The sequence below is a fragment of the Serpula lacrymans genome (genome assembly GCF_000218685.1).
Source record: "Serpula lacrymans var. lacrymans S7.9 unplaced genomic scaffold SERLAscaffold_10, whole genome shotgun sequence".
Classification (NCBI taxonomy): domain Eukaryota; kingdom Fungi; phylum Basidiomycota; class Agaricomycetes; order Boletales; family Serpulaceae; genus Serpula; species Serpula lacrymans.
In genome coordinates, this window is record NW_006763299.1 from 1,401,163 (window position 1) to 1,425,752 (window position 24,590).

At 44.1% G+C, this 24,590-nt stretch overlaps 4 protein-coding genes across 4 annotated transcripts; all 4 read left to right on the forward strand.

Moving 5' to 3' along the window:
• Positions 1-6,468: 6,468 nt before the first annotated feature.
• On the forward strand, positions 6,469-7,029 carry SERLADRAFT_440529 (uncharacterized protein; the record flags this gene model as incomplete). Its single annotated transcript, XM_007320984.1, has 2 exons — positions 6,469-6,555; positions 6,610-7,029. The coding sequence occupies 2 exons, from the start codon at positions 6,469-6,471 to the stop codon at positions 7,027-7,029; spliced, it is 507 nt and encodes a 168-aa protein (XP_007321046.1).
• A 5,905-nt stretch (positions 7,030-12,934) lies between these two features.
• Positions 12,935-13,856, forward strand: SERLADRAFT_416952 (uncharacterized protein; the record flags this gene model as incomplete). Its single annotated transcript, XM_007320985.1, has 2 exons — positions 12,935-13,014; positions 13,073-13,856. 2 exons carry the CDS (start codon positions 12,935-12,937, stop codon positions 13,734-13,736), a joined length of 744 nt encoding a protein of 247 aa, XP_007321047.1.
• A 453-nt stretch (positions 13,857-14,309) lies between these two features.
• Positions 14,310-15,290, forward strand: SERLADRAFT_473457 (uncharacterized protein; the record flags this gene model as incomplete). The annotated part of the gene is made up of 1 exon (XM_007320986.1): positions 14,310-15,290. The coding sequence occupies one exon, from the start codon at positions 14,888-14,890 to the stop codon at positions 15,098-15,100; it is 213 nt and encodes a 70-aa protein (XP_007321048.1).
• Positions 15,291-15,442: 152 nt separating this feature from the next.
• Positions 15,443-17,352, forward strand: SERLADRAFT_473460 (uncharacterized protein; the record flags this gene model as incomplete). Its single annotated transcript, XM_007320987.1, has 8 exons — positions 15,443-15,626; positions 15,684-15,726; positions 15,807-16,160; positions 16,257-16,479; positions 16,554-16,617; positions 16,679-16,781; positions 16,843-17,018; positions 17,095-17,352. The coding sequence occupies 8 exons, from the start codon at positions 15,585-15,587 to the stop codon at positions 17,263-17,265; spliced, it is 1,176 nt and encodes a 391-aa protein (XP_007321049.1).
• Between the last annotated feature and the right edge of the window lie 7,238 nt (positions 17,353-24,590).

Below are 24,590 nucleotides of genomic sequence, written 5' to 3' on the forward strand. Positions count from 1 at the left end.
GGAACACCTCTAATAAAAACCTAGACCACAAAGAGAGAAAGAGACTGACAGCGGCATGGACGCCACTATGGGTTGCTGAAAGATTACGAGACCAAAAGGAAGACAGATCCATTGGTATTCTCAACATCTGGACGCACCAAAAGAGAAGCAGAGAAGTCACAATAGAGACGATACAAGAGTTAAATGCATTAACGCTACACGATGCTGAACTCGCTCTATTAGAGTTACACACCCCAAAGAAATACATTAGGGGAACGCAAGGAAATCAGATGAAGATTACTTGCAAACTCACAACTCTTGACACAAACCGATCAACGACGATCGAAGCTCTCTTAGATAGTGGATGCACAGGGAGCTGTATAGACTCAGTGTTCGTAAAAGAACAAGGTTACGAGACAAAGAAGATACCGAGACCAATTCCAGTATATAACGCTGATGGCACACTTAACAAAGATGGTGCTATCAAAGAATTTATAGAATTACGGATGAGCATAGAAGACCACGAAGAGAACATTCACTTTGCTGTAACAAGCTTAGGGAGTGGACGCATGTTCCTTGGACATGAGTGGTTAACAAAGCACAATCCTACTATAGATTGGAAGAAGTCGGAGTTGAACTTTGATAGATGCCCGAAAGAATGCAAACGACAGGTTGACTTCCTTGATCCGGAAGAAGACCCTGACACATACTTTTCGGAAGTAGATCGCTCAGATGGGGATCAGCTGATCCAAGTGAATCTAATGAACTACGAAGATACTTCTATTGATGATCACTACTACCATATTAGGGCACAAGGCACAACAGCTCAGAAGCTTGCCGAGGCCGCTGGTAAAGATCAGAAAGAAGGAGGATTCGAGAAGATAGTTCCAAAACACCTTCACGATTACAAAGACGTATTCGATAAAGAATCATTTGATGCACTGCCAGAGAGACGCCAATGGGATCACGCTATAGAACTCATCCCAGGGGACCATACTCTGGACTGCAAATGTTATCCACTGGCTTTAGGTGAACAAGAACAATTAGATGCATTCATAAACGAAAATCTCGAATCAGGAAGAATTAGACCTTCCAAATCTCAATTTGCATCCCCGTTCTTCTTCATCAAAAAGAAAGATGGAAAACTCAGACCCGTCCAAGACTATCGGAGATTAAACGATATAACCATCAAAAATAGATATCCGCTACCCTTGATAAATGAACTTGTAGACAAGCTCAGGGGCGCGAAATACTTTACAAAGTTAGATATCAGATGGGGATACAACAACATCTGAATCAAAGACGGAGACGAACACAAAGCAGCCTTCAGAACAAATAGGGGGCTCTTTGAACCATTAGTGATGTTCTTTGGACTCACAAACTCGCCAGCGACATTTCAAACCATGATGAATGCGCTATTCAAAGATTTGATTGATGACGGAAAAGTCGTAATATACCTCGACGACATCATGATTTTCACAAAAACAATTGAAGAACACCGCGCAATGACACGCAGAGTGTTAGATATCTTAAGGAAGAACAACCTTTACCTAAAACCAGAAAAATGCGATTTCGAAGAGACCTCAACAGAGTACTTAGGTCTTATCATTTCAGAAAATAAAATCCGCATGGACCCGGTAAAAGTAAAAGGAATCATGGAATGGCCAGAATGCAAATCAAAGAAAGAAGTACAAGCATTCTTGGGTTTCGTGAACTTCTATAGAAGATTCATAGAAGGCTTTGGGTTGATCGCCAAGCCATTAATGAAATTGACCGGGAAAGTAGAGTTTGTGTGGGGACAGGAACAGATTGACGCTTTTAACGGATTAAAAACCCGTGTCGGATCAACTCCCGTACTCGCCTTACCAACTGATGACGGCCAATTTAAGATAGAAGCAGATAGCAGCGATTATGCTATGGGGGCAGTTCTTTCACAAATGCAAGACGGGAAATGGAAACCGATTGCATATCTCTCAAAAGTGTTAAACCCTACAGAACGCAATTATGAGATCTACGATAAAGAACTTCTCGCTATAATGACTGCGTTAGAAGAATGGAGGCATTATCTCGTTGATGCTAAAGAGGTGTTTGAGATCTGGACAGACCACCAGAATCTTCTCTACTACAAACAACCTCAAAAGCTCAACAGACGACAAGCTAGATGGGTCATGGAATTGAGCAATTACCACTTTACGCTCCATCATATTCCAGGTACCAAACACATCAAAGCAGACCTTCTCTCGAGACGAGCAGATCATGAAAGGGGGGCGGATGACAACAAAGACGTAATCGTTCTAAAAGCAGAACACTTCAGAATGATGATTTCACACACAGAAAGACAACGCATGGCAGAGCAATCAGCCGATGCAGTGGAATTATACAAATGGATCTGTAAAAGAATGATGAACGTAGACGAAGTAGCGCGGAAGATGATAGAGAAAGGGGAAGACAGAGAAAAAGGCATATGGATGGAAGACGAGATGTTGATATTCAAAGGAAGGATCTATATTCCCAAAGACGGGAAATTACGAGAACACATCATAAAAGAAAACCATGACTCCACTGTAGCAGGACACCCCGGACAGTATAAAACCAAGGAATTGGTAACTAGATGGTATTGGTGGCCGTACATGGACAGAGACATCCGAAAGTACGTAGAAGGCTGTGAAACGTGTCAACGCACAAAAATTAATTATCAAAAGAAAGTGGCACCGTTACACCCGAATGAAATCCCAACCAGACCATGGGAAATCATTACCAGAGACCTGATCGGACCATTACCGGAATCTCTCGGTTACAATATGATACTCGTGGTAGTAGATCGATTCTCGAAGATGATCAAAGTCATGCCGACTTATGATAAAGTGACGTCAGAAGGAGTAGCCAGATTATTTAGAGACAACGTCTTTAGAAATCACGGCATACCGGAAAAGATCATTTCAGATAGAGGACCGCAATACGTCTCTAACTTCATGAAAGATCTCTATAAGCTCCTCGGGATAAAAGGAAATCCCTCGACCGCTTATCATCCTCAGACAGACGGACAGACAGAACGGATAAACCAAGAGATAGAACAGTATCTCAGAATATTTGTCAATCACAAACAAACAGACTGGGCCGAATGGTTACCACTAGCGGAATTTTCTTATAACAATAAGTCACACTCTGCAACTGGCTACAGCCCTTTCTTTTTAAATTCAGGACAACATCCGAAAGTCACAAAAGGAATTAGAAGTACGGTAAAGACAGAGAGTGCGGAGGAGTTTGTGAAGAGGATGGAGGAAACAAGGAAAGAGGCAGAAAAATCGCTGGTAAAAGCAGCAGAAAATATGAAAAAACAATATGACAAAGGAAAGAGAGAGGCAATCGCATACAAAGAAGGAGACAAAGTATATGTTGAAGCAGAACATATAACCACCGATAGACCCGCAAAGAAACTTGACGATAAAAGACACGGACCTTTCCCCATCGAAAAGAAAATAGGCAAAGGAGCCTATAAATTAAAACTTCCTGGACGATGGAAAAACATTCACCCGGTCTTTAACGAAAAGTTACTCACACCCTTCAAAGAACCAGAGTTCGAAACTCAAAAGAAACCAAAAACCGCACCACCGGTGATAGTGGAAGGAATCAAAGAATATGAAGTAGAAGAGGTTCTAGACTCATGATTGAAACGTGGGAAACTAGAATATTTGGTACATTGGAAAGACTTTCCAAAAGAGGATCGCACGTGGGAACCCGAATCCAACCTAACACACTCACCAAAACTCGTAAAACAGTTTCATGATAAAAACCCCAGTGCACCCCGAAGGATAGAATTTACTCTAAATTACCAACCATTCGAAAACCTCACCATCCCAACTCGTATTCGAAAATCCTTATATAACTGGGAAACCGGAAAGCTAGACTCTCACTTTCGGGACAAAAGTCCTAAGGAGGGGGTAATGTCACGATCGTATCCATCTGACTCATCCTTTTTATCTAATCGCGAGATAGAGACTATTATCTCACCTAATCTAATCTCTCTTTGATCTTATCTTATCTAGTAATCACGTGACACATTAGTAATACTCATTACCAATCAGCCTCACGCATTACACATGTTACTTACCAATACGCTACGTCATACCTCACCGTAGCCTCATGCTTTCTTCTATATAACTAGCACGATATCCATGTACATACCCCAGTTGTAGATTTACTCTTATACTTGCTTGTCCAACACTTGTTGTGTGATTTAAGTCCTACGCTGCTCGGGTTACCGGCATAACAGCTAGGGTCTTTACAATATGCCCATATGCGCAAGAGTATCTATGACTCTCTTGAGGGCGTGCGAGAACTGAAGAAAGATGCCAAGGATATTTTGCAAACTGTTCACTTTCTGATTGGTGCTGTGCATTAAAACACTAATAATGACAACTTTTTTCTATGAATTGCATGTGTACAGTCAGATAAGTCTTGCAGTGGCAATTTGGTAGCTACTTACAACTGTCAGGATCAGTCTATGGCATTTTTTAGCTTTTTGAGCGCATACTATAGGGTCGCTTATGGTTATTTGTACCATGCCTTCTAAGTCCACACCATCAACTTGCTCCCAGTACTCCTCCTCCTCCTCTGCATCTACTCCAGCCATGGTAATATCACTATCTCCAATCCAACTTGACAATCTGTGTGGCAAAAGCGAGGAGCTGAGTAATAACAAGTCCCCAACTTGCTTCCATAGTAGTGGTGCAAGTTTCTCAAACCTGGAACTCATGTCTTGAACATAGAAGTCTTTGATCTGATTGGCTGTTGCTTTGGCTGCGTTGAAATGCCAGCCACTCTCTTTCATTGAGAAGGAGCAGATTTTAGCAGCACAGTTTGAAGTAGTGACTTGAAGGGCCCAATATTGGGCCTTGAGACTGGTTTTTGATGGTCTGCAAATGTCGAGTAGAGTGTCCATCTGTACCAGCTAATCACTCTGATTGCAATAAACGATCAATGATCATTATTGAGGCTTAATCTTACTTGTAGTTAGTTACCCAATTTGGAATACTGTGCACTAAAAATAATGAATTTGCGTGCAACTAATATTCTAAGGGTACAGTGTCACTGGTATGGGGATGTCACTGTGGCAATAGATTGTTTACTGGTGTTATATGCCAGCCTCTATGGAGAGAGAGCAAGGGACATTCAAATTTTCTGGTCATGTGATGTATTCTATTTTTTTTAATTTTCATATATCATCTCACATCAAACCTCTAGGATAAATCCCTCCTCTCTCAAAATAGAGGCTGGGTAGGAGCCTGAGTCCAAGAAGGACTACCTGTTGAGAAGACAGGCTCAAACTGTTACAACCAAAGTTTTTGATACTCTGGCGCACAACTCAGACAAAGCTATAAAGGTAGTGGTTACCCTTTGGATAGGACCGAGTTAGTTATGGGTAAACAACAGGAGGACTCGCTGAGGAGTCTCCTTGATCTATTAGGGTATATATACTACTACAGGGTTGTTTGTACATGTGTACTGTACAGTTGATAGAGGCAGTGGCTGATGATGTCATGGGGTACAGCCCGTGTGACCAGCTCCACTGTGTGAGAGAGTTGTATCTAAAAATAAGGAAAAGACAGCGTAGCACGAGAAAAAAGAGTTTGAACAAACAGAAAAGTGCTGCATGGCACAGTGTGTGAAAACTACAGAAAAAGGTTAAAGAGGAGAATGAAAATTAAAGGTCCAAAAATTGTGTTATTGTAACACAAACCCAGTTTGAAAAGTCCCAAAAAAAAGGGGCTACTGAAACTAAGCACCCCAAAAGGGATGTTAAAGAAATGAACAACGTAGAACGTGCCATAGCACATCTATGTGCTGAAAAAAGAAACAGGCACACTCTTAATGAGATGTGCAAAAAGGATCTCCAAGAATTTGGAGAACCTAATATCCCCCGACCCCTCACAGGATGTGACAAAGAACTCCAAGAAGAGTTCAAATGGGCAGGATAAACCTGGCAAAGAATGGGCCCCTAACTTGCCCAAAGAACAAAAAAGAAGGCAAGGACATGCCAACAGGCAGGCCCCTCCTGAACCCAACCCTGTCATGGGAGGATAAACACAAACACGTTGTGCACTCCGGCACCAACTCATGTGCCAGTGAGCCTCATAGTGCCAGGCAATGCCTGGATCAACCCAGAGGTCAAAGAGGCCTTCGCAATCCCAGGGGTGACATATAGTACTGACATCAAAAATGAATCCCTCAGTGGAGAGGGAAAATGTTGTGTGGTCTGCAACTGCACTGAAACTCATGAGGTGTACTACTTGTCCACCAGTATGTATGTCTTCCCCATTCCTGGGAGGAGACACACTTGGTCCTACAAACAAGTAAACACTGCCATGGCCAGCCTCCACACAGGGGTTCCCCCGCCTCTTAGCACTGCTCCTTTTGGGGGGGGGGCAATAATGCATCACTTCCACATAGGATGTGGATGATTTATGTGCACGAGTGCATGGGGACAATATGTCCAAGGCAGACAAATGGTTTACCAAAACATTTGTTTGGGCGGCACAACAAACTGCCCAGGAAGTGACTGAGGTCCAATGTTGTGTGCGTGAGGCATGGGTCCGTATATAAGGAGAGGATCACCCTCTCTGTGCAAAGAAGGCAAGCAGCTCATTCCCCCAGCTCACCAATCCTGCCGAAAAGCACAAGGCTTGGATTGAGCACCATGAGCGCCCCTACAAAGGGGTCACACTATATGGGATCCACAATACATGTGATCTGGAAGAAGTGGAGGGCTACCTCCTTCTAGCTAGGCTATGTCCCACAGCCAACAACAAGCAAGGGGAGGCTAACTACCTCCACTTCACAAAAACAGCCATCAAATTGTTGGCTTCTGGGACAGACTCCATCTCTGCATTGAGAATGGAGCTCAACATTGTGCCCAAAAGGATGTATGAGAGATATCAAGGGCCTCTGGAGACCCTTACAGAGGAAAATGTTGTCCGTCACTTTGCAGCCAATGGAGTGACTACAGAAGAGGCCATTCAGGCAAGGCAATTTGCCCGCACCTGGATTTAAACTGAAACTGCGACATGTTTGCCCAAAGGTGCCCTACAATGGGGTGTTGTCTTCTCTCAATGTCCTTCAGAGGACATCAAAATCCTATATGGTGCACCCAGTCCAGCCCATATGGATGTAGACACCACCCCTCAGGTGGCTGAATCATCAGAAAGTGTACATATGTGCTACATGCGAGTTGATGCCCCAGAGCACAACTATGATGATGACGCCATGGGGCTTCAGATCCTCCTGTATGGGAGCCTCAATAAGAGCATCTACAATTGATGCTGTGCCTTCATAGGATGCCAAGTGCGCCGTTGTCGATGATGAGAACTGCAGTTAGAAAACCACACACAAAACAAACTAACACACAATCCTCCCAGATTCCACGGAACTTGTTTATGGGCTTTGCCTCCTAGAACAGTGGAGTGGTCTGGTTGTTCGTGGGGTGGTACGTATAAAGATCCTTCAAAGTAAAACCCAGAGGTGTATGAGTGTGGGTTTTGAGGAGGAGGGATAGTTGAATTTATAGAAGGATAAGGGGCTTGGTGACGAGTATAGACGAGCACTACCTTGCTAATCGTAGCACAAGGTAGGTTTGAGAACAACAAGGATGACGAGGTGACGAGGTTCCCAGTGATAGCAGGCTCCTGACGCACAAACTGTAGTGCTCAGAAGAACTCTAATCGAAGGGGATGACAATCACTTTCAAAAAGTGACGAGTGACGATGACAGCAGTTAACAGTGGTAGAAGTGGGAAGTGTTGTGACCACACTGGATCACAAGTAGCAGAGTAGTGAACTTGAGAGTAGAGAAGAAGTCTGGATTCGAGTTCTTGTTGTTTTTACAAGGTAAAATACAGGGGTTTATATAGTAAAAGAGAAGTAGGCTATGCACAGTATAGCTGTGCAAAAAGAATGAGAAAGAATATGAAGGAAGGAATGTACGCTGACAAATCCTGCGTAGGTAGTACAGGATAAGATTGTCAAAAAAAGAAAAGAAAGGGATAGAACAATAAATGCTGTGAGTAATGTCACAGGTTTGTACAGCCATAAAGTAAAGTCCAATAGCAAAAAGAGAGCAGGAAAATCATGATGTCATGGGAAGATGCAGTAAAAAAAAGGCAAAGCAAAACACTATCAGTATCAACACAGTTCCTTTATTGTCAGTCAGGCATTCTAAAAAAATATGTGTCCATAAAAATGATTCAAAAATCAAAAATAATTGCACTGTAAATGAATGTTCTGCTGAAAAAAAAGAAACTGGAGCCACCGGTCCACCACCTAGTCCAAATCTGACAGTTCCATGGCCTTACCAATGGACTGGTTGTGTTGGACCACCTGATCAAACGAGGGAGGGAGAGGAGTAGTTCCAATTTGGAACAAGTGAGTCCCAGGCAGCGTGTGGTAGGTGTAGCTGTAGCGAAGACGATGGACAAATGATAAGTGTACCCAAGTGAATGGGACAGCGATGAACATGGGCGACGCAAGGGGATGAACCTTCTCCAGCTCAAAAATTACCCACCCACGCTCCAACCAGGCAAGACGAGCGACCGATGTTTTGATAGTATATGATGGCAGATCGACGTCATGAAGATGGACCTGTTGCCCTATTTGGACCGGCCGCCGGGGCTTTGCTGATATCAGCAGTGGCACGTGGTAGTCAACGGATCGGCGACGGAAGCGGATAGGAAGTGGTGACATCAGAAATGGTGGGGGTGCAAAGAAGATGAGGAGGAGGAGGGTGGAGGTGACGAGGAGGTGAACTAAAATGGGGACCCAGAAACGACCGTCGGGTGAGAATAAAAAGGAGAGGAAGGGGCCCATGGTGGGGCTAGGCAAAGGAAGGGGAGTAAGGGAAACGACAAAAGCGAGGGCGCAATGCAATGTGTAGCCAGTGGCGACGCGAAAATTTGCCGAAATGCCGAAATGCGGAAAGTACCGGATGGAAAAGCAAAGGTGAGCGTGACTGGATTGCCTAATAGAGGTGGTGCTGATCAGCCACAAGTTCAAAAAGGGCAATATTAATTACTATTCCACGTGGCACTGTGCCTGTGTGGCGCAAAGGCGAGTCTTTTTGAATATTCGCTTCGTTATTGACAGCTGTCCATGCTACCAATCAACTTTGGTGCATGACAGCGGGGAAGGCAGGCAAGCTATCCTTGATGGGTAGCTGTTTGCTATAGATACAATGAGCAACCAGCACAGTTTATCAGTGAATACCACTTACATTTTCCTTGTTAGCCCATGATTGACATGTGGCTTGATACATACCACAGCTACGGCTGCGCACTGAATAGAACCAAGTCAAAAAAGAAGAGGGCGTAAAATAAATTGATGTACTAGTGTGTGTAAGGTCCATTTACATTTTCTTATCTTGTTGATGTCTTGGTTCTCAGACACTTTCTGCATCACACCTCTGGCTCTAGGGCTAGAGGTATCTTTTGCCATCTTGCTTTTTATAGCCCTAACAGGCTTCCTTAACCATTGTTACCAGTTCCTATTGCAGATCAGAGACTGGGTAGTACTCCCAACCAGCCAGCACAATGGGTAAGGACTAGTAGCTGAGATCTTGCCAACCAGCTCCAAGTCCTATTAGTGCCTGGAGATATTAATAGATGCTTTAGTCAGGATTATACCTCATCATGAGGATACAGTTCCTGAACATGCGTCACAATACTTATTATTAGTACATTCTCTCACCTGCTGATTAATCCCTGAAGTCGTACAATAAGTTATTCTTTTTCTTATTGGATAGTTTCATCCTCAGACCACTTCTCTTTTCTACCTCCAGTCTGAGAGATAGACAATTAGCTATAAAAACCCTACATACTCATGTATCGTTCTTTAGCTTTTTATTACCTGAATAACCTGCTTCACTCCTTATCAGAAACCCTTGAGTTTACTCCCAGTCCTCTACCTGCTATAATCTCTAGCAGCTATTGGCCTCAAACTCATTGTGCCTCTTACTCCCTGCAAGTGCAGTTGGAGACGGGTATTGTTTTTGTTATAGTTTAATGTTGCCTCACAAGGTGTTGCTGCCATTAGGTAGCAAAATTGAGACATTTACTTTTCCTTGTGCATACATGACTTCACCATTTGCTACATTGATAGACATTGGCTCAATAGTTTTGTAGTCATTGAACATGTGACAATGAGGACAGAAATGGTCTGTGGCACCGCAATCAATTATAGCATTTTGGATGTTGTGGTATGTTGTTTTGTTTGCTGAACCAAAAGGTTCTCGACCAACAACAAAAGCATAGATGTCTTCATTGTTTTGCTCTGTAGCCACATTAGCCATATTTGCACCAGCAGGTTTGTTCTCATTTTGGTTGTTTGGCTGACCATCCTTTTAATTGGTTCTATGCTTAGGTCCTTGACCTTCACGTCCTCCACCTGGTGCATAGCAGTGTTCTGTGGTATGGCCAGTTTTAACGGGGCAATTAGGATTGCCACACTTGTATTTCTGATGGCACTCTGCCCTTTGTGCTGACTTTTGCAGTCATTGCAGAGTTGTTTCTGGCTTGGCCTGTTACACCACGGCTGTCAGCCTTGTCGAATATCTGTCTCTGATATCTGATGAGGATAGTGGATGATTGGTGTTTTGAGCAGTGGTAAGCATGGACAAAATAAGAGGTCAATATGAGTTCAGAAGTGATGCAAAAACCATGGCCAAATAATCTTTCTCTGCTATTGCTATGCTCATCCCAGCTAATTGTTCTTGCATTTTTAGCATCTCTTGAATATGTGTTTGGACGTTTCCATTGTCCTGAAGACTCATATTATGCAAGCGTCAACAAATATCAATTTGCATCATTTTAGGTTTTCCCATCATGCATTTGGCATATTGCAGCCCAGATTTTAGCAGCCGAGGACTTGTCAAAATTTTGTACGAGGATTTCATCGTGAATGGTAGAGAATAGTTGTTGAATAACGAGGCACTCTCTCTGAGTGAATTTGTCAACTCTAGTCTCATAGTTCTCTATGTCCTCTTCCTTTAGAGTGGTGCCGTCAGATTTTGTTGCAACATCATTAGGGTCTCTAGTGTATTCAAGGAGAGGTGGTTTGTTTGCAGTTCCAGACAAATGCCTTGAAAGGCCTTGAGCACCAACAGCAATTGCTATGCATGACTTGTATGTAACCCAGTTTGAGCCATCCTTGGCTAGTTTTGGTACAGTAAAAGTGGTGGTAGAGGAATTATCTGGTAAGCTAGCTGGACTCATAACCTGTTGAGTATCACAACACAATGGGATCCGCACCCGTGTACAGTGATTCTGGACCTTCTGGGCATGCAACCAATCAGTATGCTTTCCAAGTACGCCTTGGTAGCTTAGTTGGTAAAGCACCAGACCATGAAAGCTGGAGTCCCAGGTTCAAGCCCTGGCCAATGCATGTTTTCTCATACTATAAACAAATGTCATAATTTGTCATTGAGTTAAGAACTATTGGGAGAAAAAACTAAGGTAAGATCAGTAAGTGTTGTCATAAGGGAATATTATAGTATCATACCTCAGTCCTGTAACAAGAAGACTGAGGTTTGCAAACAAGGCAATTGCGAGTTTTCAGAAAGAACTGTGGGAAAGTAAGTGACCATTATGTAAACAGTAAAAAAGGCGCAAAGTAGAACAGGCAATCAGCATGTTCTAGTTAGAGAGAAAAGAAAGAAAATAGTATATGTGTATTGTAGAGTAACTATGATGTTTCTAATAGCTAACACAGAGACCTCTGCCACCATAACCCTTATGGCTCTTCCCAGCAGGCCCATCAGCTTGAAGAGGATTGAAACAACTCTGCGGAGCAGAGCAGCTGCACCTTGCTCAACATGCAAAACTGACACACCCTCATCATTGTAATCTATAGCATGGTCATAGCCTAGCCATCCAGGACAAAGATACAAAAACTTACCAAGGGGATGGGAACAGAATGAACTATCATGGTACAAAATTCATTCACCAACTCCTGTTGGTTTAATAACTTGGTTTTTTGGGTAAATTGCCAATCTGCCAAGGGCACATTTGTGGAGTCCGCTAATGTGTTGTCACACCATGCTCTTACTGTACATGGGTTATCTCTTCAAAGGATGTGTTTCTACATATTCTCCATGGTTTTTTGTACCGGAGATTTATCCTATACATTTTTTAGACCATTAGGTTGATGGGGGTGATCAGATCCCATTTATATGTTATGTTTCAGGGTGTTGATAACCCAAAAACCTTTTAAATACTGTGATTTGACTGTTCTTTTGTAGTTACAAGCTGTATCTTTGTATTTTACCTCTAAATGCTTCAAGGGCCGAATTGGTAGCATAAATAAGTACTCAGATCATGGATTCCAGGTTTGATGGAGCAGTGTTATGCTTATGATAATGGATTTTGCATCTCTGTGCTGTTTTGCAACTCTGGTCAGAGCTTTTAGTCTGTGGCTGTAGATGATAATGTAAATTCAAGCATGTCGCATTGGTCCCTTGGGCTATACAGTTCTTCTGAGCCTACTGAAATGCTCTACTGAAAAGTTCATTGTGATTTGGGTTGGGTCCAGCCCCGGAGGACCATTTTATTTTATTTTATCATATCAGATCATCTCCACCTCCCTAGGATGGGTAGAAGCCCGGCATGGTTCGTCCATCACTGTCTCGCATAGACTAACTTCTATGCGCACCTCACTTCTCGCTTAGAATATCGTCTTTGTAATGATGACGGTACTGCTGATAAATGTTGGTCCTTCTCTTTGTAATGCTAACGCCTAACGGCACCGCTGATCCGTCCTTTGTACCTTCTCCTAGCCATCAATGATCGATGATCGGAAGAGGAGGGAAACTGCATTTACAGAGTAAATGCATACTGTGACCCACCCGGCAGACATATATAGGACGTCCTCTGGTAGACTCTCAACAAACGACAATCGACCCACATCGTCTACTCATGTCTCAACCAATTATACTATACGATATCCCACGCACAGGGCCCGTAAAAGCCTTGTCTGGTAACATGTTCAAAGTAAGGTGAGTAGCGCAATCAAACCCATCATTAATAGCCTGACTTACATGTTTGCTGTCATAGGTACACACTTGCCTACAAAGGCTTAGCCTTCAAATCCGTCTGGGTTGAATCACAGGATATCGAAGAGCGGATGAAAGCCATTGGTGCCAAACCTACTGGGCTTAAACCTGACGGAAGTGATTTCTACACTCTCCCTGTTATCCAGGACCCTTCCACAGGTGCCATTGTCTCCGACTCTTTCACCATCGCAGAATACCTCGAGGAAACGTATCCATCCACCCCCACCATCTTCCCCCATGGTAGCCAGGCCCTCATCAGTACCTTTGATTCCACTTTCATGCAGGGTATACGCCCGATGTTCCCGTTGGTACTTACCGCAGTCCACGCGAGGATATTACCCACAAACGTGCCATACTTCAGGCAAAGTACCGAGATGAGAGTTGGTATGACGCTGGAGGAAATTTCACCCGAAGGTCCGAAACGCGAACAGCACTGGAAGAATGCCAAGGATTTTCTTGGGGTCATTGACGGATGGTATTCGAAAAGCGACGGTGAACGGATCATGGGGGATACGTTTTCGTACGCAGATATCATTGTGGGTGGGTGGATCAGGTGCTTTAGTGGGTTGTTCGAAGGGGAGAAATGGGAGGAGATCAGTACTTGGCACGGCGGACGCTGGGGTAGACTCCTCGAAGAGGTCAACAAGTATCCTATTCTAGCCTGATACATGAACAGCAAGATTCTGTGACTGGATGTCTACCTTGTTTTACCAATAGCGGATTTTCGGACATTGCATGCGGCCCACAATAGTTCAATGACACTGAAGGATGCCAGCATTCAGTACTATATCAACTCTCAGTGCACAATCCCGAGGGCCCCACTGGGCCTGTGAAGCGAACGTACGAGAAGGATAAGACCACAATAAATGTGCAGCCAGTATGCACTGCGAGAATCTTTGATCTGTCTGCGCACCCGCAGATAATGTCTTTTATCTGAGACCCCTTAGAGATTTCCGCTTATTTAAACGCGAACTCTATCTCATTTAATATTATATGCAGACTCACTATTAACCCCCCCTCGTTGAGCTACTTTAACGGTGATGATAGTCGATCGACATTTTGCGGCTTGCTACCTGATTTGGGAGGGTTCGATGAGATACTTATTTTCGGACGCCCATTTTATAATTCAGTCAGGACTTGGAAAGAGTGAGTAGCTGAATCAGCGACGACGTAAAAGTGGTACTTACAAAGCAACATGCATTAGTTATCACCATGAATCAGCAACGGCTACTTCTTCGTTGATTATGGTGTTAACTCTCCAAAAAGTATGACCCAACGGGCTTTCGAAGGCAGGGAGAGAAAAGCATTTCGAAATCTAACCCCATTCAAGGCGCACTTTGCATCAGACGATCAGCACCCACTTCAGACGATCGACACTCACTTCATATCCTCTACGCATGTCTCAGCCAATTATACTATACGATTTTCCGGGAAAAGTGCCCGGAAAAGCGCTATCTGGCAACATATTTAAAGCAAGGCGAGTACCGAACCCGTCACGTCCATGCGATGAACACATTTGACTTGCATGTTTGCTGTTGTAGGTACATCCTTGCCTACAAAGGCTTGTTTTCAAATCTGTCTGGATTGAATCACCCGATATTGAAGAACAAATGAAGGCCATTGGCGCCAAACCTACTGGGCACAAGCCTGACGGAAGTGATTTCTACACTCTACCTGTGATTTAGGATCCTTCTACAGGTGCCGTTGTCTCCGACTCTTTCGCCATCGCAGAATATCTCGAAAAGACATATCCATCCACACCGCTGTCTTCCCCCACAGCACTAAAGTTCTCATCAGCGTCTTCGATTCCGCTTTCATGCACGCACTGGCCCCTGCATTCCCGGTAACGAACGTCACAGTTGCCCCTAAGTTGTATCCTAGAAGCGAGGAGTACTTTATGAAGCAGGCTGAGGCTTGGTTTGGCGTCAGGTGGGAGGATATTTCGCCTGTAGGTCCAAAGCGCGAGGAGGGCTGGAAAAATACCAAGGTGGCCCTTGTGGTCATCGATGTATGCAAAGAGTGGTGGTAAGTGGTTAATGGGAGATACGTTCTCCTGTGCAGATATCATTGTAGGTGCATGGATGAGGTGCTTCAGCGTTGCCTTTGATAGGGATCAGTGGGAGGAGATGAGGCCTTGGCATGCTAGGGCAGCATAGTTCAAGAGATGGACAGGTATTCCATTCTGCACTAACGGATGAGCGATGTAATTCCGTGAACAAAGATATATCTTCTCTGCCTTGTCTTACTGACGCGTAGATCTGCACAATGTACATGATATTACAATCCCGAGTCGATGTTATCATAAGGCCGCCTGTTGTGTGTCTGGTTCAGTCTGATGTTTTCGGTATGGAGTGCAAAGATGTGCCACCGAAAACAAAGTCCGATAAACACCATCACCCAATAATGAGATCAGTTACAGTCGCAGTATAGCATTGACCATAGTACTGCAGTTTGGTGATATTTCTGTGAACCTGGTTTAACAACGATACTCTAACACTGTAACTGAAGCTGGAATGGATCCTGGAACACCACTAGTCGTGGATAATGGAACTGGTGTATGTCTCCATGCAATCCTACCACCACAAGTCCTTCTGATCCAGTGATTCGCGCAGTTCGTCAAAGTAGGATACGCCGGCTCCAACTTCCCAGAACATGGTACGCTATCCCTTGTGTCACTGAAACAAATCTCCTCTCTTCTGATCTACTCACCCATCATATCCTCCCATGCACCACAGTATTCCCCTCCATCGTTGGCCGCCCCATATTGCGCGCAGAAGAGCGCGTAGGCTCAGCAGTGATCAAAGACATCATGATCGGCGACGAGGCCGCAGAGAATCGTAACTACCTCCAAGTAACGCAACCCATGGAACACGGTATCGTCAAGAACTGGGAAGATATGAAACATCTCTGGGACTACACCTTTGACGAGAAGCTCAAAGTCGACCCGCGCGGGCGCAAGGTCCTCCTCACCGAGCCCCCGATGAACCCACGGGTAAACAGACAGCGCATGTGTCAGGTGATGTTCGAGGAGTACGGCTTCCAGGGCGTTTACGTCGCCATTCAGGCTGTGTTGACGCTCTATGCGCAAGGTGCGGTGGGTTCTTCTTTGGGAAATTTTGTCGTAGAGCCGATTTGGGTGAACCGATGTCGTTGATGGCTGATTGGTGGGCTTTTCTTTTGTGTAGGTCTTACGACGGGTGTTGTCGTTGATTCTGGAGATGGAGTGACACACATCGTCCCGGTGTACGATGGTTTTTCACTTCCTCATTTGACGCGCCGTTTGGATATCGCTGGACGAGACGTAACGCGCTACCTGATCAAACTACTGCTGATGCGTGGCTATGCATTCAACCGTACCGCCGACTTTGAAACCGTCCGAGAGATCAAAGAGAAACTGTGTTATGTCAGGTGCGTTGTCACCAGGTTAAAGTCCAGACATCATGTTCACGATCTGGTCATGATCAATGTGTCGTTTGATCTAGCTACGATTTAGACCTTGATCAGAGACTATCAGAAGAAACCACAGTTTTGGTAGAAAATTATACGGTATGTAACACAATTTGTTTTCCTTCTTCTCAGCAATGGTAGTGACTTTCATGTACCGTAGCTGCCCGACGGACGGACGATCAAAGTGGGCTCTGAACGCTTCGAGGCACCTGAATGTATGTTCCAACCTCATCTCGTCGATATCGAACAGCCTGGCGTAGCAGGTAATTCTCCACTCCTTCGTCTCTCGGAGTTATTCAGTCAAGAGACTTATATCGTTCATAGAAATGTTATTCCAAACGATTCAGAACGCAGCACGTGATATTCGCACAGAACTATACAAACACATCGTGCTTTCAGGCGGCTCTAGTATGTATCCTGGACTGCCCAGCCGTCTAGAGAAGGAGATGAAACAGCTTTACCTCACCCATGTACTCAACGGTGATCCAGAAAGACTGAACGTGAGTTACTATAATTTATTTGCCATTTTGCTCTCTCTTATGATGGCGTGGCTCTTTGCGACATGATATAATCTAGAAATTCAAAATCAAGATCGAAGATCCTCCACGCCGGAAACACATGGTCTTCCTTGGAGGGGCAGTCCTGGCCGACATCATGAAGGGCCGAGAGGAGTTCTGGATATCGAGAGAAGAGTGGTTCGAACAGGGTATCGGCTCTCTCGACAAACTGGGACGTGGAGAAAACTAGAATACGATATCGAACTCACTTATATGTACAGTCGATGTGACGATTAGTGCGAGGTCGCTTGAATGCTTTTTTCCCATTTCTGACAGGTTTCGATTTTGATCAGGAAGTGGACATATTTGTCTAAATTTAGGTTTTGATATGTGCCCCATGGCTGAGTTGGTCACAGCGTCCGACTGTTAAGTTCGAGTTGATCGAGCGGTTCATCGGAAGGTCGTGAGTTCGAGCCTCACTGGGGCAGTTAATTTTTTTTGACCTTTTAACTTTGGTCTGCAGCTCCGAGTGTGTCTGACATTAGCTTATATGCTGAAAATATTCAAGTTTAGCTTTTTCCAGCCAATCAGAACCCTGACAGAACTCCATTATTTTCAGCATATAAGCTTGGCTTAAATGAGCCAATGCCTGCAGTGAGGGTCTGTTGAAAAAAACACAGTCCAAAGTGACAAAGAGACATGACATGCATGACAGTAGTCTCAAACCCAGAAGCTAGTGCACTGCACTAGCATCTGGTGATTTTTGATAGAGGGCACCCCCATTGTGCTACACCTTGCCACTGCCAAGCAGCCAACTTGAATAGCATGGAATATATCTTATAAATACAATTATTATCTTATCTCTTAATAATCCCACTATGCGTGGTGGAGCGTTTGGTGAGAACGAAGACAATTGATTTATCTCCACTGTAGACATTGATAGAGTAGCATCAGACACTGACACTTCTTCTGACAGTGACTCTGAAGCCATGGACCTCCTGCCAATCCAACGGTGACACATGAGAAACCTCAAGAACCAGTTCATCGGCAATCCTCCTCTCAAATTTTGAGCAGTTCTCACATATATGGGGCTCAACCTACCCCTTCTCTACAACTTCTTAAGCAGGTTAGTGGGGAGTTTTTAAACAGGTTAGTGGAGAGCAGAGAAGTGATGCTGGCATAAGTGTGTATGGAATAGGTGTTGAGGAGGAAGTGAGGAGTTGGTTTGTGCTGAACAACTGCCTTGGTGCCTTTTGCAGTGGTCTGCTCCTGTAGTAAGTGTATTATTATTATTATTATTTTTGAATCCATTTATGTGGTCCATCTGTGGAAATATTGTCCCTATGTCAGACCATACTGTAGCTCTTGGTACATGTAATGTAAAAATATAATCTATATACTATCCTGAGCATAGAGGTTGTGTGTTGTATATCTTTACCAAAGCACCAGCAACCTGACACAACAAGTGTGTCTTGCACTGTTCCTATCACTAATGTGACCAGGCTTGGTTCAGATGGTAGAGGCCAAGCAGTTGATGGAGGCTATTATGAAAGGTGTTTGAAGGGTGATGGAGTTATGTGCACTTGGTCAGCTAGTGACTAGTGCAGTGGGGTTGGTGGCTCTAAAGGGTTGATTTGAGTGGGGAGACACCAGAGGAGCCTTGGGGAGGGGGAATGTTTGAGGAGCCTATTGGAGGCTGATAGTGGCCTTGGGGCCGGAGGGGATGCACAACCTGTATCTCAGGTTTGATTGTTCTCTGAACCTCTCTTTTTCTTCACCTGGGGCTTCAAATTGTGTCATGGAGCCTGCATTAAAAAACCCTCAGCATGGGGGGAAAAGCATGGCCCTCTGCACTGCCCTACTTCTTCTAATCCCATCAGTGCACTAGCTCATTGTAGCGGTCCCATTGCTGTCAAGTGAGTTGAGTGGGTTTTTTGTCTTCAGTAATATCATATGTGTTGGGGGGCTGAGTGGTAAAAAGTAATAAGTTTTTAATGGGGGTAAATGGACAATACATCACCTAGTGGTGCCTTTGAGATGTCATGTTGCCTTGATAAAATTTAGAGTGTATGAGATGGCTCTGGGGTGGTTGAAGAGGAATAGGAGGGAGTGTGATCATCATCCCAATGATGAGGAGAGACATAGTTGGGCAGCATCATAAGCTGGATATACTAGCATAAAATAGAGAATAGTTTCTGGGGTGGAGATGCAGTGGTTACAGTTGGGGGAGTTTACAAGCTGTATGCAATGTAGGTGGTAGTTTAGTGGGACATGTTGAGTTTGTAGTTGTATAAGTATACTGGCTTGGTGATTTTTGGAAGGGTCAACAAGCTGTAGGAAAGAGGAAGAGTAGGTAGGGGTCAGTACAAGTGATGTGAGGTGCTCTAGGGGAGCATTTCCAGAGTTGTTGTTCATCTTTTCTTGGTGATAGCCATGTGTTGTTGTTTGATGGTGGAGAGGCTTTAAGGCAGGGGTGAGCGCAATACCTAACAAAATGGTGTGAAGGATCTTTGTGAGAGTGTCCATGTGGACATCTAAACCTGTTGGGTTGAGGTTCAGGATGGAGGGGTGTCGGTTGAGGTTTTATTGAAACCAGCATCCCACAGTTCACATGGTGAGATCTCTTCTTTGACAAATGTGCCATCTGTTGGAGGTGGGTGGATGGACGCGGTGAAATCTGTGCAGCCAATGTCAAGTTCAACATCCATAGGTACGTCTTTGAAAAAATATTCTTATTTGCTTGCTGCATGAGCTTGAGCTGATTATTTCATGGAGTGTTTGAAAGAGATGTGTCAGAGGTAGAGGGCACTATTTGTGTGCTTTTGGGGGTGGACCATATGTATCATCTGTTATACTTCTTTAAAAAGAGGGTAGACCATGCATATGATGCAAGGCGGCTTGCTGTGACCAGGAAAACTGCATGTGCCCAGGCATTGTTGTCATTTATAAGCCAGGAGAGTGCAATTTGCTTACCTCAGCCATCTATCAGGTCTGTTGTCTGGTCCATAGTGGGCAATAAAATCTGAGATGAGTTCCAGGCGTTGAATATTTGTTGGTTATACCAAGTCTGTCATGTGCATCTAACTCTGTCTGAAAATCATTACAGTCCAACATGAATATGCTCCCATGCTCAATACAGAATTCTCTATCTTGAAAATAGACACTCAATGCACAAGTGCAACAAACACTTCCATCATCAAAACCTCAATGTTATATCCTGCAACTTGTGTACTCAAGCTGAAGGCATATTTACCTCTGCAACCTCTTGTTGTCACCATATTTTTTGGGTACTCATCTAAGAGATGTGATTCAGAGTGGTATTGTAAGTTATCATGATTTTTGCTCTACAGATTATCCTTCATAGCCAATCCAAGTATCTGTTGCCATTTCAAAACAACTGAGCTCATTCCTCACACCCACCATAGAAGCGGTCATCTGGGGTGTTTATTCAGAGCATTCATTATATTTAGACAATGCATGTATCATTATATAATTTCTCCCTTATTGCAGGCTGCTACAGCTCATTCAATTTTCTTTTTCTTGTAACTAGATGCCTCTCTCTGAACACAATATGTTAACTTCAGAGCCTTATAATAATGCCACCATTTCTTTCCTCCCCCTTCCTCTTGCCTTCAACTACAAAAACTCACATGATTGAACAACTCTCTCCAGTGAAATTCAGTGCTGGTTTGTAGCAATACCTACTGTAATAAATCTAAGTGAAACTCAGCTGCTGCCCGAGAGGCTATAGAAATGACTGAGGTATTCCTATACTAAACCCCCTACTACTTATAGTTGGAGGTGCTACTCGCTACAGTATAATGACTCCTAGGAGAACAATGGTTACTCCATGGAGTGGTGGCTATGCTCCATGGAGAACAATGGCTGCTTCAGCAGAGACCGGGTTTATCCAGTTTTGTCACTCCCACTCGAGTGCAACCGTAGTCCCATAGCTTTAGAGAATTTCCAGTGTTTTTCATGAGTGAGGGGTTTAGTGAGAATGTCTGCAACTATATCTCCTGTAGGAACATATCTGATTACTGCCTCTCCCTTTGATACTAAGTCATCTCGGATTAAATGATATTTCCGTTGAATGTGTTTTGTGCGAGCATGGAACTGTGGATCTCGTGTAAGAATGATAGCTGCTTGATTGTCACAGTGCAATGTTGTAGGTCCATTTTGAGCATGTCCAATTTCTTCAAAAATGTCCGAAGCCATGCAAGGTGTTGTCCAGCATTGCTCAATCCAATGTACTCTGACTCTGTGGAGGATAAAGCTACCATGCTTTGTCTTTTGCTTGTCCAGGAGATTGCTCCTCGGATAGTGATAAAGACAAACCCTGATGTTGATTGAGATGTGTCTGGGTCTCCAGACCAATCTGCATCTGAATATACATAGAAATCCATGTCCATGGAGACATCTGTGCCATCATATCGTAGTTCCATGTCTCTGGTTGCTTTCAGATATCGGAGGACACATTTTGCAGCTTCCCAGTGATGGCTCCTTGGAGCTGAGCTATGCCTGCATAGTATTCCAACAACGTAGGCAATGTCTGGGCGGGTTCCGAGCATGGCATACATGAGGGAGCCTACAATTGAGAGGTATGACACTTGACGCCCTTCAATATGCATCTCGTGTTGCACAATATCTTCACCTGGAGCATTTGCAAGGAGTTTTGATCCATGGGCCATTGGTGTCCATACTGGTTTGCAGTTCTTCATTCCAGTACGCTCCAGGACTGTGTCAATGTATTGGCGTTGCAATAGGGATATTGTTTTGTTTGAACGATCACATTGGATTTCTATTCCGAGGATGTATTTTGCTTCTCCAAGGTCCCGTATTTTGAATATGGATTCGAGTTTGGCTTTTGTGATATCCATGAATTTTTGGGATGAAGCTCCTAGGAGGAGGTCATCTACATAGACAACAACAAAGCATATTTGTTTGTTTTCCCGGAATACATAGAGACATGTTTCTGCATTTAGTCTTGTGAAACTGAGCTCTTGGAGCTTGCAATCAAAAGTTTTATTCCATGTACGACCAGCTTATTTTAACCCGTAGATGGATTTCTTCAATCTCCAGTAGTATCCAGGTTGGATAGGAACACCCCCTGAAGGAAGCATGTACAGTTCTTCTTCAAGTTCTCCATTGAGATAAGCTGTGGATACGTCCATTTGATCAAGTTCTAGGTTGTACTTTGCTGCCAGGGCTAGAATAATTCGGATTGACTCTAAGTTTGCAACCGGAGCAAAAACCTCCTGGTAATCAATCCCCTCCCTTTGAGTAAAACCTCGTGCAACAATCCGGAGCTTGTATCTCTCAATGTTTCCGTTTTGATCAAACTTGATCCGGAACACAGGTTTTAATGTGATGGGTTTTACTCCCTTCGGAAGTGGAACAGTGTCATATACTGTATTAGTATTGAGACTGAGGAGTTCCTCCTCCAAGGCAGACTTCCATAATTCTCCATCCGGACGTGATAAGGCTTCCTTTAGTGTCCTTGGAAGGTCTGTGTCAGATGGACCGGTACTTGCTATTCCAGCAAAAAATGTCTCCTCTGTATCAGATGTTTCTTCATGAACCTCAGGAGTGTTAGGTTTCTCCATGGAGTTGTCATGCTGCTCTTTTTGAGACTGTTTCTCATCTAGAGTCCTTTGATAATCTCGTTTTTGTCTGCAGGATTGGTCTGGCAACTGCTTCTGCGTACTCCTAGGACTTCAGCAGGCATGACTGCTCTTTTAGGAACTTGTGCAGGTACTCCAGGGAGTAGACACATTTGTGTATTTGTTGCCCCACTCACTCCTGAAGGTGTTGAATCACTCCTCGGAGGTGTTGGATGACTCCTTGGAGGTGTTGTATGCCTTCCAGAAGCTGATCCAATGGACAGGCTGTCTAGCTGTATTCGGACTTTTTCCACATCAGCTGGCTGTATGTTGAGGGGCTGTCTTCCCACTGACTGTAACTCTACTTTGGCTTTCCGTTCTGAAGATGGCCAGTGTTCAGGTCTTAGTTGTAGAGACTGTTGTGGAGGGTGTCTTAGCTGATCATGTGCTCCCACTGCTCTCGGAACGTCTCCACGGAGGTATTGCCCCACTGCTCTCGGAACATCTTCATGCTGATATGGTTCCATTGCTTGTGGAACATCTCCTTGGAGATGTGGTTCCATTTGCAATTCATTTGGATCTCGGATCCGAGGGTCAGGATCATCCTCCTCTAATGTTTTTTGGTCTGGATAGTGAGCATTCTCTGGAATGAGTCCCTCCCACTGATCTGTGCTAGTGTCTGTGTTCCAGGGAGCAGTGTCATCCTTTTGTACCTTTCCGGATTCATTGAATATGACATGCCGATTGGAAAACACAGTCCGTTTTTCAGTGTCTAGGAGTTTGTAGGCTTGCTTTCCATGTGTGTAGCCAATCATTATGGCTTTGCGCCCCTTGGAGTAAAACTTCCCTTGCCTTTTGTCTTTCGGAATCAAGGCATATGCTTGGCATCCAAAAGGGCGGAACAAAGTTGGATCAACTCTCCTTTTAAACAGTATTTCATATGGGGTCTTTCCATGGAGTCCTGATGCTGGGCTGTGTGCTGTGATATATGCAGCTGTTTGCATGGCATCTACCCAAAATGACTTTGGGAGCTTGGAATCATGGAGCATAGTGGTTGCTAATGTAGCCAATGTCTGATTCATGCATTCTGCAATGCCATTTTGTTCCGGAGTATCTGCAGCTGTAGTTTCTTGGATGACACCATCTCCTCGGAGTTGATTTTTGAATGCATTGCCAGTATATTCTCCTCCCCCATCGCTCCGGAGGAATTCTGTGTATAGTGGAGTGAAGTTTTCTTCTCCCAAATGAGTCCAGAAGAATGTTTGGACATCTTCTTTCCATTGCTTGTATCGTTCCAGTGCTTCACTTTTATGTTTTAGGAAATATATCCATGGAAATTTGGAGAAATCATCTACAATAATAATCCAGTACCAAAAACCCTCCCTGGAAGTTGGTTTGATTGGTCCTCCAACATCTGTGTGCACAATTTGTATGGGGCGCTTGGCTCGGTTTCCTCCAGTGGACTTGAAAGGTAATTTCTTCATCTTTCCTAAAGCACAAGGTTCACAAAACTCCGGGGTTCCGGTAAGGGTGTCTATGTCCTGGAGCTGTCTTTTTGTAACCATTCGTTGCAAGCGGTCCATTCCAATGTGTCCCATTCTCCTGTGCAATAAATTTACATCTACTGCTGCAAAAGCTGACTCCGGGTTGATTTTGGGTTTTGCTTGGATGTGATAAAGTCCTCGCTTGTGTAACGCAGTGAGGATAAGTTCCTCCTTTTTCCGAACTTCACAAGCATTTGAGGAAAAAGTGTTGATAACCCCGTTTTGGACAATTTGTGGACAGAGACGAGTGCTAACGTGAAGTTTGGCACAAGTAAGACATTTGACAGTACAATATTGTAGTCCTTTTGGCAACAGTTGCTTGTAAGATTACTGTTCCAATGCCAATGGCATTTACAGAGGATTCATCCCCAAAACTGATTGTCCTTGGAGGATGCAGAACATGGTATGTTCCTGGCTCAAACCAGGAG